Consider the following 17,341-nt stretch of genomic DNA (forward strand, 5'->3'; position numbering starts at 1 on the left):
GTGTGGATGTGTGTGTGTGTGGATGTGTGTGTGTGGATGTGTGTGTGTGGATGTGTGTGTGTGTGGATGTGAGTGTGTGTGGATGTGTGTGTGTGTGGATGTGTGTGTGTGTGGATGTGTGTGTGTGGATGTGTGTGTGTGGATGTGTGTGTGTGGATGTGTGTGAGTGTGTGTGTGTGGATGTGTGTGTGTGGATGTGTGTGGATGTGTGTGTGTGTGTGTGGATGTGTGTGAGTGTGTGTGTGTGTGTGAGTGTGTGGATGTGTGTGTGAGTGTGTGTGTGTGTGTGTGTGTGAGTGTGTGGATGTGTGTGTGTGTGTGTGTGTGTGTGTGGATGTGTGTGGATGTGTGTGTGTGTGTGTGTGTGTGGATGTGTGTGGATGTGTGTGTGTGTGTGTGTGTGGATGTGTGTGTGTGGATGTGTGTGAGTGTGTGTGGATGTGTGTGTGTGGATGTGTGTGTGTGTGTGTGTGTGTGGATGTGTGTGTGTGGATGTGTGGATGTGTGTGTGTGGATGTGTGGATGTGTGTGTGTGGATGTGTGGATGTGTGTGTGTGGATGTGTGGATGTGTGGATGTGTGTGTGGATGTGTGGATGTGAGTGTGTGTGTGTGTGTGTGTGTGTGGATGTGTGTGTGTGTGGATGTGTGGATGTGAGTGTCAGACATGTGGATTGGACATTTATAAAAATACTGAACAAATTTAGTCTCGTATTGGTTAAATTATTTTTTCCCAGCATTTTATTTTTTACTCAGTAACGGGGAGTTTTCCAATGTAGTGAAGTAAATTACTTGTGTCAAAATGTACTTGAGTAAAAGTAAAATTACATATTTTAAAAACTACTTAAAAAATTACAAATTACTCAAAAAATCTACTTAATTACAGTAACGTGAGTAAATGTAATTCGTTACTTTCCCCCTTTGATCATCTCTGAACTCCTCGACCTGTGCGTATTCTTAGAAAGCAGCAGATAAATGGGATTATAAGTTTGAGTGGAGGTGTTTCTATTAAAGTGTCCTCCTACCTGTGTTCAGTACGCTGTGCTGAGTTTGGAGAGCTGTGTGTCTTTTACAGTAAACGCTGTGGAGAACAAGCGGAGAGACGGCAGCACCGACTGCATCAAGATCAAGATCAAGATTGACCCGTGAGTATCTGAGATCTTCCTGATCTTTTTCTGCATGAAAGCGTTTCTCTTCAGGCTGGATTTCCTGATGGAGGCTGATCTGTCTCTCCTGCTTCTGCAGTGAGAGAAACTCCATCCGGATCTGGAACAACGGAAAGGGGGTTCCTGTGGTGGAGCACCAGGTGGAGAAGGTCTTTATTCCTGCGCTGATCTTCGGTCAGCTGATCTCCTCCAGCAGCTGGGATAATGTAGAAGATGAAGATGATCAGCAGAAGATCACAGGTGAGACGTTCCGTCTTCAGGGTTTGGAGCTGGATGCAGTTGTTGAAATCTACCAGGCTGTTGCTCGTTTTTTGCTTTGGTTTATTTGTGTTTATTTTAACAGGTGGGGGAAATGCTTATGGTGCAAAGCTGTGTAATATCTTCAGCACCAAGTTCACCGTGAAAACCGCCTGTAGTGAGTCAGGGGCTTCCTTCAAGCAGGTGAGACGTGGAGATCAGGTTCAGGTCCTGTTAGAGGATCAGGTCTAGCTTCATACATTTCTGTAGGTTCTCAGAAGCTGCTGAGAGGAACGATGGTTCTAGACGATGGTTCTTGTGGGATTGCAGACTTGGTTTGACAACATGAGTCGTGCCGGTGAGGCGGAGATCAACCCGTTCAGCGGTAAGGACCACACCTTCGTCACCTTCCACCCAGACCTGAGCAGGTTCCAGATGCAGTCGCTGGACCGAGACACCGTGGCCCTCATGACCAGGAGAGCGTATGACGTCGCCGGGTCCTCCCCGGGTGTGCGGGTCTACCTCAACGGCACCAGGCTGCCTGTGAGTAACACTTATCTAGAACCAGACTCCCTCAGCATGGCTAAACTGGGTAATTAGGGTTTGAATGGGTTAAATAAATCTGAACTTTTAATAGAAATGAAGCAGGACATCTCCACCATCTTTCAGACTTTAATATTTCTTTGTGTAAGTTTATATTAAAAGGCAAATGTTCTTTATTTCCCCTCAAATTATATATTTTTTAAGACAAATAGATTTGTTTGGTTAGTTTTGTTCTGGTTTATCTTGTAGATTAATGTTTCAGGACGAGTTGAGTTCTCTTCTCTAAAAACTTTCCCCATTTTACTACAGACACAAATACCTCTGTAATTATTGGGGTCATATTTGTCTCCATTTTTATATACGGAATAAATCAGTCCTTCGCTCCAGATCTCAGGAAAACACCCTGATTTTAAAATCTAGTTAAAAAGATTAACATGAAGCTTTCTTTGCTTTGGGGTTGTAAAATTTAACTTCCATATTGAGGTGTTTTGAATTGGTAGTCTTTCTTTATTTGAGTCTATTTTTTATAGCTTGATTGCTTGTTCGATTTGATCAAGTTTTGTTCTTAATAGTTTTTTGGTTTTCAGGAGTTTTGTATTATTTTAAAGCGTTTGAATAATTTTTGTTGGATAATGTTCTAAATCCTTTCCTTGAGGTTTTACAGTCGTGGCTTTTTAGTGGATTTAAATGCTGTGAGGTTTTCTGTTTGTTTTCTGAGGAGGGGAAATACCAACATTAAAAATGAATCCTGATTCCGACTGATGCCACTAAAATAATTCAATTTTAACATTCTAATGCTGATACCTCATAAAAAGAACTGGAACACTGAAATGCATCCAGTAATCTGCTTAGGAATAAATATTTGTAGTTTAATCAGTTAAAGTAATGCTGTTGTTTTTAAAAAAGCTCTACAATCAGGCTCACTGATTATTTGTTCCAACAAGATCTAAAAGATGGATCCTCTTATGATGACGGTAGGAGAGAAGCCTGGATTCAAGCATTTAATAAAACGTATCTTAAAGGAATAAACCGAACGGTGCATTTTCCGGATCGTTACACCACTATTGCTTAGCGCTGCTGAATGCGGGGTTTGATTATGGGATGTTTATACTGGTGTGTGTTTTTTAGGTGGACGGATTCCGGAGTTACGTGGATTTGTACCTGAAGGATAAAGTGGACGAGACGGGCTCTCCTCTCACTGTAGTGCACGAAGTGGTGAACCCACACTGGGAAGTGTGTCTCACCATCAGTGAAAAGGGCTTTCAGCAAGTCAGTTTGGTGAACAGCATCGCCACCACAAAGGTAGATCTTCTCCAGGTGTTTAGGACTGAAGCCGCGCTCCTGTAGAGCCTTTCTTCTCATCTTTATCTCACTCTCTGCTCACGTTTCTCTCAGGGAGGAACTCACATCGACTACGTTACAGATCAGATCGTCTCACAGCTGATTGAAGTGCTGAAGGAAAAGAACAAAGCTGCTGAGGATCTCCAGCCAGTCCAGGTAGTGCAGGTTCTTCAAGATTCTGCAGACATGATGATTCAGAACTGCATCTCAACAGCTGATAGAGCTTCACTTATTTATAATAATCAATCACTTCATCAATAAACTCCCCGCTGCCTCTGTCTGTTCTCTGCTCCTCAGGTGAAGGAGCTGATGTGGCTGTTTGTGAACTGCCTGATCCAGAATCCAACCTTCGACTCTCAGACCAAAGAGAGCATGACTCTCCATCAGCAGAGCTTCACATCTGCCTTCAGCCTCAGCCACAACTTCTTCAATCAGGTCCATCACTTCATCCTAGTGCTTAGTGTGTGATTAATCACACTGACCGAGAGAAAGAGCTATAGTACAATCTGAATAGTAGATTCTGTGGGTGTGTGATTATTAGGGGTGTCATGATTTCAATATTTTATTGAAATCGATGGAAATTATGTCATGGTCTCGAGCCTCGAAGTCAAAAGAGGATGGACGATCCCTCCCTCTAAGCTACGCAAACAGTGCAGCACACTGTAGCCGACGCCGCGGACATTGTGACTGCTGAAAGAGCAGCTCTTTCTCCAGAGAATGTGCATTAAATATATGTCTTAATTAAATGATTTAAATTTGACCATTAGTGCCTAATGTGGTGTATTACAGATCACTTGTATCACTTTGCATCACTTATATCAAGCCCACCTTTTGAAATAAGATATTGTAAATTTGATGAATCAAACCAATGACTGGCCATAGACTAATCTAAAACTGGCATAGGCCTCTCTGCTGTAAAAAAAAGAAAATCGAGAATCGAATCGAATCGTCACCCTAAAATCGGAAATTAAATCAAACCGAGGATTTAGAGAATCGTGACACCCCTAGTGATTATTCACGTTGAGAGAGAGAGAGAGTAATAGTAGAATCTGTATAGTAGATTCTGTTAGTGTGTGATTAATCATACTTAAATATCTGCATTATTATCTATCGCCTTTATTTAAACTTAATCTGCTCTTTTTAGTTTAGATCAGGGGTGTTCAAACTTTGTTTGTTGGGGGCCAGAAGGAGAAATATATTTGAAGTCACGGGCCACAGACTCTGTAATAAAACAAATAATGAAATATACCACTTTAACTAATACATTTTCCTGATTATTTCATTTACACACCATTTTACTTGACTTACTATCTTTATCTATCTTTGACAGTGTTGTGTAAACTAAGATTTTTCAAATTGATGTTTAATTTCATGATGTCTCTTAATATTAAACTCCTTAATTACGGCAACTTTTAGACTCTTTGGCATGTTTTTTCTGCGCTAGAAATGCGCACTCTCTCCGACTCTTTGCCCCGTTTCTGACACCTAGCGTTCAAACTTTGAATCTCACATTATAAAAACCTGCTTAACAGCGGACTAACTTTCATTCTATTTCTAAAATACCTCGCGGGCCGCTCCAAAATAGGAAACGGGCCGTAGTTTGGACACCCCTGGTTTAGATGAATATCTGCAGTAATCAATAATAAATATGGATCTCTGATCAGGATTCTTGCAGTGAACACAGTTATTGTGGTTCTTGAATATTTGAATCTTCTGTGCTATGAGTATGAAAAGTGTGATTATTATCTACTAATTAAAGCACCAGTATTTAACACTTTTCTATTTCTCCATATCAGAACATTTAGCGTAGCTTTAACGGTGTTAAAAAGCTGAAGCGGCTCTTAGACGTGCTTTTCTCTGCTTTCTCTCTCCAGGCCAGTGGTTGTGAGTTTGTGAAAAGCGTAGAGAACAGCGTAAAGTTTACGTCTGAAACTCAGCTCAGCGAGAGTTCTGCTGTTAATCACACGAAGATCAGGGGCGTGGCCAGACTGTACGACGCTAAGGATGCAGGTGAGAGCGGAGATTTCTGAGTCACTGTGAGGAAGGAGGGGATTAGATCATATCAGAAGTTCTGCTCGTGTGATTGAGTTCTCGTCTCTCTTCAGGGGGTGAAAACTCAGCCGGCTGCACTCTGATCCTAACCGAGGGAGATGGGGTCCAAGACCTGGCCGTGTCCGGACTCGATGTGGTGGGACGCCATCTCTACGGGGTCTTCCCCCTGAGGGGGAAAATGCTCAGCGTGCGAAATGCCTCTCGTGAACAGGTGTGTCCGTGCACGGCGTCCTCCTCAGACACCAGGCTTTTGCTGCTCCGTGTCTCAGTGTGTCACGTCCTGACCCTGTGTCCTGTCTGTGCTTGTTCCTGTGCTTCCCCACGTGACCTGTGCTCCTGTGTTCTGTCTCAGTACTTTTCCACCTGTGTCTAATTTGTAGCTCCGCCCCCTAGCCCCAGGTGTTTCTACTTCCTGTGTGTGTTAAATAGCCCTCCTGTGTCAGTGTTTACTGTCGGTCTTTGCACCTTCACCTGTGGTTTGTCTCATAGCCCTAGTTCCTTGTTCCGTGTTTTATCCTAGTTTACTGTTTTTCTTCTTGTTTTTTCCTAGTTTGTTTCCCCTGTTTTTATCTTGTTTATTTCTCGGTTGTACTTTGTTATTTTCTAGTTCCTCATTTATTTCCTTGTTTTGTTGTGTTTTCTTTATTTAGTCTTAGTTTACGTTATTGGTTTGTTTTGTTAGCCTCCCTGTCTGTTTGTTATTATTATATCTGGTTTGTTTTGGTTCCTCTTTTATTTTCCTCCCCTTTGTTCTAACTGTTATCTTGTGTTTGTTTTGTTTTATTTCTTCGTTATTTGTTTAATAAATTATTTCTTCTTACCTGCGATTTCGTCCACCTCCTCGTCTCCCTGCCTGCAGTACCTGACACAGTGCTTTTAATGATGTATCTGTTGCAGATAATGGAGAACTCTGATATCTCTGACCTCGTGAAGATCCTGGGTCTGCAGTATGATGAGAACTACAGCGACCCCGATTCACTCAAATCCCTCCGATACGGAAGAGTGCTGATGATGACGGATCGGGTCGGTCTCTCGATCTGTAGAAGTTTTAGTTTCAGTGTTTTCAGAGCTGATCGTAACCCTGTAGCTCTGTTTTGTCTTCATGTCCTGTAGGATCTGGTAGGGTCTTGTAGTAGAGGGCTCCTGATTAACTTCTTTCACCACTTCTGGCCCTCGCTGCTGCAGCACAGCTTTCTGGAGGAGTTCCTCCCTCCCATCGTTAAGGTGAGTTCAGGCCTGGAGATCAACAGATAACAGATATGGTTTGTGTTTTTCTTCTGTAACTAATAATAATATACCCGTATCCTGTAGTAACTCTTCACACGTCTCGCTCTCTCTGGGTTCCGGCTGCAGGCGTCCTGTAAGAACCAGGAGCTTTCCTTCTACAGTATCCCAGAGTTCACCGAGTGGAAGGAGCAGCAGATCAACCTCAAATCATGGAAGATCAAACACTGCAAAGGTTTGTGCATCACCAGCTCTGTGCTGATGTGCTGATGTGGTTCACTATAGAGGTGTAAGGGTTCACCTTCACCATCCATCACGGTACGAGGGTCACTGTTCACTTCACACAAGCGCACTCAGAACACGCGGTACACAGGCAGTCTACAGGACACTTCAGAACCAATGAACGCAACCTGGAAAGTGTAGCTGTAGCACTGTAGCTATTAGCAACTCGCTACTGACTGAGCTCATAGCCTGTGCTGAGGAGTTTAGCTCTGACTGGAAGAGAGAGAGCAGAAACACAGATCATTTAAACTGTCTCGCACACAGTCGATGGATCAGAAACACAGATCATTTAAACTGTCTCGCACACAGTCGCTGGATCAGAAACACAGATCATTTAAACTGTCTCGCACACAGTCGCTGGATCAGAAACACAGATCATTTAAACTGTCTCGCACACAGTCGCTGGATCAGAAACACAGATCATTTAAACTGTCTCGCACACAGTCATTGGATCAGAAACACAGATCATTTAAACTGTCTCGCACACAGTCGCTGGATCAGAAACACAGATCATTTAAACTGTCTTGCACACAGTCGCTGGATCAGAAACACAGATCATTTAAACTGTCTCGCACACAGTCACTGGATCAGGAACACAGATCATTTAAACTGTCTCGCACACAGTCGCTGGATCAGAAACAGATTATTTAAACTGTCTCACACACAGTCGCTGGATCAGAAACACAGATCATTTAAACTGTCTCGCACACAGTCACTGGATCAGAAACACAGATCATTTAAACTGTCTCGCACACAGTCGCTGGATCAGAAACAGATTATTTAAACTGTCTCACACACAGTCGCTGGATCAGAAACACAGATCATTTAAACTGTCTCACACACACAGTAGCTGGATCAGAAACACAGATCATTTAAACTGTCTCACACACAGTCGCTGGATCAGAAACACAGATCATTTAAACTGTCTCGCACACAGTTGCTGGATCAGAAACACAGATCATTTAAACTGTCTCACACACAGTCGCTGGATCAGAAACACAGATCATTTAAACTGTCTCACACACAGTCGCTGGATCAGAAACACAGATCATTTAAACTGTCTCGCACACAGTCGCTGGATCAGAAACACAGATCATTTAAACTGTCTCGCACACAGTCGCTGGATCAGAAACACAGATCATTTAAACTGTCTCACACACACAGTAGCTGGATCAGAAACAGATCATTTAAACTGTCTCACACACAGTCGCTGGATCAGAAACACAGATCATTTAAACTGTCTCACACACAGTCGCTGGATCAGAAACACAGATCATTTAAACTGTCTCGCACACAGTCGCTGGATCAGAAACACAGATCATTTAAACTGTCTCGCACACAGTCGCTGGATCAGAAACACAGATCATTTAAACTGTCTCGCACACAGTCGATGGATCAGAAACACAGATCATTTAAACTGTCTCGCACACAGTCGCTGGATCAGAAACACAGATCATTTAAACTGTCTCACACACACAGTAGCTGGATCAGAAACACAGATCATTTAAACTGTCTCACACACAGTCGCTGGATCAGAAACAGATTATTTAAACTGTCTCACACACAGTCGCTGGATCAGAAACACAGATCATTTAAACTGTCTCACACACAGTCGCTGGATCAGAAACGCAGATCATTTAAACTGTCTCGCACACAGTCGCTGGATCAGAAACACAGATCATTTAAACTGTCTCGCACACAGTCGCTGGATCAGAAACACAGATCATTTAAACTGTCTCGCACACAGTCGCTGGATCAGAAACACAGACCATTTAAACTGTCTCACACACAGTCGCTGGATCAGAAACACAGATCATTTAAACTGTCTTGCACACAGTCGCTGGATCAGAAACACAGATCATTTAAACTGTCTCGCACACAGTCACTGGATCAGAAACACAGATCATTTAAACTGTCTCGCACACAGTCGCTGGATCAGAAACAGATTATTTAAACTGTCTCACACACAGTCGCTGGATCAGAAACACAGATCATTTAAACTGTCTCACACACACAGTAGCTGGATCAGAAACACAGATCATTTAAACTGTCTCACACACAGTCGCTGGATCAGAAACACAGATCATTTAAACTGTCTCACACACAGTCGCTGGATCAGAAACACAGATCATTTAAACTGTCTCACACACAGTCGCTGGATCAGAAACACAGATCATTTAAACTGTCTCACACACAGTCGCTGGATCAGAAACACAGATCATTTAAACTGTCTCACACACAGTCGCTGGATCAGAAACACAGATCATTTAAACTGTCTCGCACACAGTCGCTGGATCAGAAACACAGATCATTTAAACTGTCTCGCACACAGTCGCTGGATCAGAAACACAGATCATTTAAACTGTCTCGCACACAGTCGCTGGATCAGAAACAGATTATTTAAACTGTCTCACACACAGTCGCTGGATCAGAAACACAGATCATTTAAACTGTCTCACACACAGTCGCTGGATCAGAAACGCAGATCATTTAAACTGTCTCACACACAGTCGCTGGATCAGAAACACAGATCATTTAAACTGTCTCGCACACAGTCGCTGGATCAGAAACACAGATCATTTAAACTGTCTCGCACAGTCGCTGGATCAGAAACACAGATCATTTAAACTGTGTCGCACACAGTCGCTGGATCAGAAACACAGATCATTTAAACTGTGTCGCACACAGTCGCTGGATCAGAAACACAGATCATTTAAACTGTCTCGCACACAGTCGCTGGATCAGAAACACAGATCATTTAAACTGTCTCGCACACAGTCGCTGGATCAGAAACACAGATCATTTAAACTGTCTCGCACACACAGTAGCTGGATCAGAAACACAGATCATTTAAACTGTGTCGCACACAGTCGCTGGATCAGAAACACAGATCATTTAAACTGTGTCGCACACAGTCGCTGGATCAGAAACGCAGATCATTTAAACTGTCTCACACACAGTCGCTGGATCAGAAACAGATCATTTAAACTGTCTCACACACACAGTAGCTGGATCAGAAACACAGATCATTTAAACTGTGTCGCACACAGTCGCTGGATCAGAAACACAGATCATTTAAACTGTCTCACACACAGTCGCTGGATCAGAAACGCAGATCATTTAAACTGTCTCACACACAGTCGCTGGATCAGAAACGCAGATCATTTAAACTGTCTCACACACAGTCGCTGGATCAGAAACACAGATCATTTAAACTGTCTCGCACACAGTCGCTGGATCAGAAACACAGATCATTTAAACTGTCTCGCACAGTCGCTGGATCAGAAACACAGATCATTTAAACTGTGTCGCACACAGTCGCTGGATCAGAAACACAGATCATTTAAACTGTCTCACACACAGTAGCTGGATCAGAAACGCAGATCATTTAAACTGTCTCACACACAGTCGCTGGATCAGAAACAGATCATTTAAACTGTCTCACACACACAGTAGCTGGATCAGAAACACAGATCATTTAAACTGTGTCGCACACAGTCGCTGGATCAGAAACACAGATCATTTAAACTGTGTCGCACACAGTCGCTGGATCAGAAACGCAGATCATTTAAACTGTCTCACACACAGTCGCTGGATCAGAAACAGATCATTTAAACTGTCTCACACACACAGTAGCTGGATCAGAAACACAGATCATTTAAACTGTCTCGCACACAGTCGCTGGATCAGAAACACAGATCATTTAAACTGTCTCACACACACAGTAGCTGGATCAGAAACACAGATCATTTAAACTGTGTCGCACACAGTCGCTGGATCAGAAACACAGATCATTTAAACTGTGTCGCACACAGTCGCTGGATCAGAAACGCAGATCATTTAAACTGTCTCACACACAGTCGCTGGATCAGAAACAGATCATTTAAACTGTCTCACACACACAGTAACTGGATCAGAAACACAGATCATTTAAACTGTCTCGCACACAGTCGCTGGATCAGAAACACAGATCATTTAAACTGTCTCACACACAGTAGCTGGATCAGAAACACAGATCATTTAAACTGTCTCACACACACAGTAACTGGATCAGAAACACAGATCATTTAAACTGTCTCACACACAGTCGCTGGATCAGAAACACAGATCATTTAAACTGTCTCACACACACAGTAACTGGATCAGAAACACAGATCATGTATCTCTTTCTTTTGCTCACACTGCCTGTCTCACTCTCTTTCGCTTGTGCCGTCTCTCTCGCCCTTGCTTTTGCTCTCTCTTTCGCTCGCACTCTCTTACTCTCACTCTCTCTCTCTTGCTCACACCGTCTGTCTTGCTCTCTTTTTCGCTCTTGTCGCCTGTCTCTCTCTCTCTTGCGCTCCTTGCTTGCACCATCTGTCTCGCTCTCTCTTTCGCTTGCACCGTCTGTCTTGCTCTCGCTCCCTCTGTCGCTCATGCCGTCTTGCTCTCCCTTTCGCTTGCATCATCTGTCTCTCTCTCGTTAATAAAGGGTTAAGGCTTCACAGAATGCCCAGCCTCTCAGAAAGCGTACAGAACCGTGGGGTTAATACCGAGGTGTGAAGCGAAGCGTGAATTTTCTGTAGCGTTACTCCTCTAGTTCTCTATAAACTGAATCTGCTTCAGTCTGTTCTGATTTTAACTATGATCATGTTCCTCTCTCCAGGTTTGGGTTCCTGCACAGCCACGGAGTTCAGAGAGTATTTCAGGAACCTGGCGAGGCATCGAATTCCCTTTAAGTACTCGGGTCCTGCGGATGATGAGGCTATCGTCATGGTAACGACATGTTTGTATCTTAACAGCGCGGCGCTTTTAGCACGTCTCAGCAGAGGATACTGACCTGCGCTTTCACGCTCATTTAATAGAACATCAATGTTATTATGGTTGCGCATTGCAAAGCAACCACCTAGCAACACCTTAGCAACTGCTTAGCAACATCATAGCAACCACCACGGATACCATAGCAACGCCTTAGCAATGCCTGAGCAACCACCTAGCAACTGCTTAGCAACATCATAGTAACCACCACGGATACCATAGCAACGCCTTAGCAACCACCACAGACACCATAGCAACACCCTAACAACCACCTAGCAACCGATTAGCAACACTTTAGCAACCATCACGATACCATAGCAATGCCTTAGCAGCCAGCCAGTGGAGCACCTTGCTTTCCCGCTGCCAAGATAGCAATACACCAGAAATGTACCTGATCTCACTTTCAGACCACCACGCCCATCAGCGTAGATATATTCACTATTTCAACATGCGGGAGAGAGGAGTGAAAATAGACTGCTGACGGGGTGAAAGATAGTAACAAGCCTCGTGATGTACCTTGATTATCTCTCTCCAGTTCTTTAGTAAGGAGAAAGCGTATGAAAGAAGGCAGTGGTTCGCCAGGTTCATGAATGACAGGCGCCGGCGTCGAGGGAAGAACCTGCCGCAGGTCTGAAAGCTGCCTGTTCCTCCAGATATCTGCTGATTTATAAGGGAATGTCCTTCAGTAACAGATTGTGCATCTTTTCTTTACGAGCAGGAGAACCTGTACAGTAAGGAGACCTCCTCCCTCTCCTACCAGGACTTCATCAACAAGGAGCTGGTGCAGGCCATGCAGACCTGCTGGTTGCACCACGTCCCTTGCCTGGCGGACGGTAAGACTTTCTAGCGTCAGTAAGAAACGTCTATATGAATGTCTGGAGCTTCAGGACCGGTTTAAAGTGGGAGGGGTTTCTGTCTGAAGGTCTGACATCAGTCCAGAGGAAGGTGTTGTTCTGCTGCTTCAAGCGGAAGGATAAGAGGGAGGTGAGCGTGGCTCAGCTCGCCTCTTCTGCTGCACAGATGACTGCTTACTACACTGGAGAGGTTTGAGCCTTCTTTTTATTGACTTCAGGACTGTTTACTGAGGAAAATGCCTGAATGGATTGAGTTTCTCAGTGATTTCATTCATTATCTCCTGATGATCAGGTTCCTCTGGAGAAGGTCATCGTGGATTTGGCGCAGAACTTTGTCGGTAGCAACAACCTGAACCTGCTTCAGCCTTTGGGTCAGTTCGGCACTCGGCTGCTCGGAGGCCGAGACTCGGCCGGTGCCAGATGCCTCTTCACCGAGCTCAGGTACTCGTCAACAGCGCTAAGAACCGAGACCTGAACCCAGCATGCTCCCATTAGAACTGCACTCTCTGATGCTGCTCAGAGGAAGGGTGTTCCTTCACGCCTCACTGCTTGTCCGTGTCTGTCTCTCATTCTTTGTCTTTCTTCTTCTTCTTTTCTGGGTTTATAATGAAAATAAACACACGGTTTTCCATCCTTCTTAACAACAATCCTGCGCTCCACCTCTCTATCTCTGCAGCTCTCTCACCCGACTGCTCTTCCCTTCTGTGGACGACGTCCTGCTCAACTACAACTACCATGACGGCATGAGGGTGGAGCCTGAGTGGTACCTTCCCATCATCCCCCTGGTGCTGGTCAACGGTGTGGATGCCCTCGGCATAGGATGGCTGAGCAAACTTCCCAAATACGACGTTCGTGAAATCGTCCAGAACATCCATCGAATGCTGGACGGTAAAGAGCCTCTGCCCATGGTAAGAAAACATCTACCTGTTTCTGTTCTTTAATGTGAAATTCCTCATAGAGCCGGACGATATGGATCAAAACTAAAGTCTGGATCTTTATTTCTCAATATCAGAGTTTAGTTCAGTAGTGATGCTTCAAATCAAACCAATGATTAAACCTTATTCCCTCCAAAAATCACAAAGTAAAACATTATTTTAGTGTCGCCAACAATGTCGTAACTCTGTGTGTAAAAAATGCGTAGAGCGTTTACCGCGTTTCCTTAGCACTCGGCTGTTTTTACTCGACTCTTACTCAGGCCTAAAGAATCACTAGAAGTGAAGGAGGGAGCCGCCGTGTTACTTATCCTGACGTAATCCGTAATCCGAGTACGGAAGCCCACAAAGGACTCTCCCTCCCTCTCTTTATCTTTCTCCGTCTCTCTCTCTCTCTCTCTCTCACTCTGTCGGGTGGAGGTGGAGGTGCGTGGTGAGTTCTGTTCTCTTTTCTCCGCTGTTACTTTACAGACACTAAAGTGAAAATCAGGTGTTTTTGGTACAGTTTGGTGCACATGTGTCAAACACAAGGCCCGCGGGCCAGATGTGGCCCGCCACGTCCTTTTATGTGGCCTGCGAGAGCTTGTAAGATCTATAATAGTATATAATAGTGTCTATAATAAATAGGTCAGAAGCGTGCTTTGACCAAAAACTACATTTCCCACAATGCTTGTCGATTGTATTACCCGCAAAGTTACGGCTTACTGCCTCTACACGGCAGTGTAGTCATTAATGTGGAAACCCTGCCGGAGGGAAGGTGTAACTTCGCGGGTGGAATTGAGACATACAAATGTTTATCCCATAATGTCCAGAAAAAGTTAATGCAGACGGACGGCTGTGCTTCAATGCGAAAGACCGGTATGCCTTTTGTGTTACGAAGAGTGTTACTGACCAAAATAAACGCTTTTTAGAAGAGATTAAAGTTATGTGTAAATATTTATAAGACAATACCTGACAAAATCTGTTTTAATGAGGTTAATAAACATCACTGTGACAGCGCTAGTCACAGTTTCACCTCAGCAAAGGACGAGGACGTGAATCACTTATCTAACCAGCCTTTACTGATTTCTGCTCCAATAACCCTTTCAATAACCTCCAATAGCCTTTAATAGTCTTCAGTAGCCTTCAACAGTCTAACCCTGCAGCCGTGGTGTGTTCTAAACTCCGTAGTTATAAACATCCTGAGGTTAGCAGCGCGCTAACTGACCTGTTTATAATGTAATCCGAGCAGTGACTCCGGGACAGCTGCTCTAACCTGCTGCTGTTAGCTGCTTGGGCTGAAAAATGAACTGTAGAGAGCTGTATTATCCGGTTAGTGGGGTTAAAACCTTTATTTCCTACACAGAAGAACTTAAAAATTTAAAAAACTCTCCAGACTGGCTCAGCTGAGTCCTGTAGCCCGTGGCTGGGCTGTAGCTCTGACTCAGTAAAGACTGCGGGCTTGTGCTGCTGCAGCTGCAGCTCTGACTAGTGGTTGGATGAGGAACTGCTAAATCTGAGGAAATGCTAAATCTGTCACATGTTCTTAACAGCTCACAATTTTTGATTTTATATTTATTAAGCCTTATTTCAGTATCAAACGCTTTGATCAAAGTTAATATAACTTGATGTCATTTCTATTCACTTCTATTCACAGTTTGGTTCTTGATTGATGGAGTTTTTGGATTTCATAACATGACAAATTAAAAGGATTTATGTTAATAGAGCAACAAGCAAACATTTTTTCCATGCAACTGTAATATTTGATTGAATAAATAGTATATTGAGAGTTATTTAACATTAAGGAGTAATTACATTCATTTTATATTACATTTGGTTACATTTTATTACATTTATAAGTTACATCTGGCCCTCAGAGGACAGCCAATATGCCAATGTGGCCCTCGGCCAAAATGAGTTTGACACCCCTGGTTTAGTGTATTGCTGCGGGTTAGCCCGGTAAGGGGAGGTTTGAGGGGGTTCTGTGGTTAGAGTTCGTGGTGGCGTGCGGAGATGGCGTCTCCCGGCGGGGGGGCCCGTCTCTTTCGCTCTGTCTCGGGGTCAGGTGTGAGACGGGGCCGGGGCCTGCAGTGGAGGACGTGCTGCTGGGAGTAGGAGATCAGATCGGCTGTGAGAATATTGTTTCGGCATCCAGGATGAACAGAGCCGTGGTGGTTTTTGTGAAGGAGGAGCAGATGGTGAACCGGCTGGTTGAAAGTGGAATCTGGGTAAGTGGAGTTTCGCCGCTGGTTGCTCCGACTACCAAAGTCACGATCTCAAATGTGCCAACGTTTATTCCAGACACTGATATTAAACGCGAACTCTCCCGTTACGGGAGATTCGGAAGTGAAATAAAAATGATCCCGCTGGCCTGTAGATCTGGTACTCTGAAGCATGTGCTCTCCTTTCGAAGACAAGTGCTCATGTTTCTGGAGGAGGAAACTTTGGATGTGTCGTTTAGGGTCTGGCATGAAGGGCGGTCGTTTATGATTTACGCGACTGGAAGTTTGAAGTGTTTTGAATGTGGCGATGTCGGACACGAGACAAGCGTGTCCGCACAGGGATGAGATGGAGCCGGTAGCGGGGCCTAGCAGGCCGCCGGCCGGGGAGGTAAACACTGCGGAGCAGGGCCTGGGAGTTAGCAGTGGAGGAGGTGGAGATAGTGGGGTTAGCAGTAGCTCTACAGGTGGGATCGCTGGTGAGAGGAGTGAGAGAGAGGATGTTCAGGTTGGAGGGATGAAGGAGGCACAGCCCGTACTGACTGACTCGCAGGTGAGCGGGGCAGGCGGGCAGGGGGGTGCTGCAGGGCTGGGAGGTGGAGAGACACAGGTGAGTGAGGAGGAGATAGTGGAACCGGCAGCTGATACACTAGGAGCTGTCAGTAGAGACATGGCTGATGAGGATGCCTGTTCAGTGCTCTCAGGTATCTCTGATTTGGGATCTCAGATGGATGACGCTGATCTTTACTCTCTGCAAGAGATTAATCTGTTTCTGGATGAGACTTTTGGCAAAGCCGTTGAAATGAAGGATTTTTTCCCTGATGTTGAGAAGTTTGTCTCCTCGGTAGTTCGGCTGCAGCGGTCTGTGGGCTATGATGCCTTGAGTGAAAAGAAAAGGTTTCGGCTGAAGAAAATCCTGACCAAGCTGCGTAAGGGCAAAGGCCATGCACTGGTAAAGAAGCACTAATGAGCACGATGCACTGGGTGTTTTTCCTTGCTTAGCTGTGTTTTCTGGGTCTGTTCCTTTTTTACTACATTTTTATATATGGAATTTCTTAGGGTAGGCTCTTTAAACATAAATGGCGGGCGGGATAGACACTAATTAGGGATGCTTTCTGAGTTCGTTAGGATTAGGGGGATTGATATAATATTTTTGCAGGAAACACATTCAACTGTTGATAATGAAATTGATTGGGGAATATGGTGGGGAGAAGAATTTCGCTTGAGTCACGAAACTGCTTCAAGTGCGGGGGTAGCAGTTTTAGTGTTGAAATCACTTAATGCGACTGTATTATCAGTCGCTGAGGTGGTGGGGGGTAGGGTGCTTTTAGTTAAAGTTGAAATTCGGGGGTTTACTTTTTTGCTTGTGAATGTGTATGCGCCTAATAAAGGCCCCGAACGTTTAGAGGTTTTTTCACAGCTACAGGATGCCCTTTTGGCACATACTGAAGATGATTTATGTATAGTTATGGGAGGAGACTGGAACTGTACCACACAGTTGACAGGAATGGGGAGGAGCCACATAGTCGATCGAGTGAAAAGCTTGTGCATTTGGTCAGCATGAATGGTTTAATAGATATATGGAGAGATAGGAATAAAAATGTAAGGCAGTATACATGGTTGAAAATAGATGATTCTTGAGTTGTAGGAGCAAGGTTGGATAGGTTTTATGTCAGCAAAAGTTTTAACAACAGGGTAGTAAGAGCTGACATATTAC

The 17,341-nt window shown here is 44.3% G+C and overlaps 1 protein-coding gene across 1 annotated transcript in view; it reads left to right on the top strand.

The window, feature by feature from the left end:
* The window catches only part of LOC125780516 (DNA topoisomerase 2-alpha-like), a 65,390-nt gene that overhangs the window by 23,112 nt on the left and 24,937 nt on the right, over positions 1-17,341 (top strand). The window contains exons 5-22 of the mRNA XM_049473734.1: positions 1,074-1,143; positions 1,244-1,404; positions 1,508-1,605; positions 1,732-1,944; positions 3,073-3,246; positions 3,340-3,441; positions 3,583-3,720; positions 5,160-5,295; positions 5,391-5,548; positions 6,235-6,360; positions 6,451-6,561; positions 6,691-6,796; positions 11,489-11,598; positions 12,176-12,268; positions 12,359-12,473; positions 12,563-12,684; positions 12,787-12,935; positions 13,171-13,402. Of these exons, the coding sequence (XP_049329691.1) occupies positions 1,074-1,143; positions 1,244-1,404; positions 1,508-1,605; positions 1,732-1,944; positions 3,073-3,246; positions 3,340-3,441; positions 3,583-3,720; positions 5,160-5,295; positions 5,391-5,548; positions 6,235-6,360; positions 6,451-6,561; positions 6,691-6,796; positions 11,489-11,598; positions 12,176-12,268; positions 12,359-12,473; positions 12,563-12,684; positions 12,787-12,935; positions 13,171-13,402 (2,414 nt within the window). The remainder of the gene's footprint in view (positions 1-1,073; positions 1,144-1,243; positions 1,405-1,507; positions 1,606-1,731; positions 1,945-3,072; positions 3,247-3,339; positions 3,442-3,582; positions 3,721-5,159; positions 5,296-5,390; positions 5,549-6,234; positions 6,361-6,450; positions 6,562-6,690; positions 6,797-11,488; positions 11,599-12,175; positions 12,269-12,358; positions 12,474-12,562; positions 12,685-12,786; positions 12,936-13,170; positions 13,403-17,341) is intronic.

This window comes from Astyanax mexicanus, unplaced genomic scaffold (genome assembly GCF_023375975.1).
Source record: "Astyanax mexicanus isolate ESR-SI-001 unplaced genomic scaffold, AstMex3_surface scaffold_45, whole genome shotgun sequence".
NCBI classification, from domain to species: domain Eukaryota; kingdom Metazoa; phylum Chordata; class Actinopteri; order Characiformes; family Acestrorhamphidae; genus Astyanax; species Astyanax mexicanus.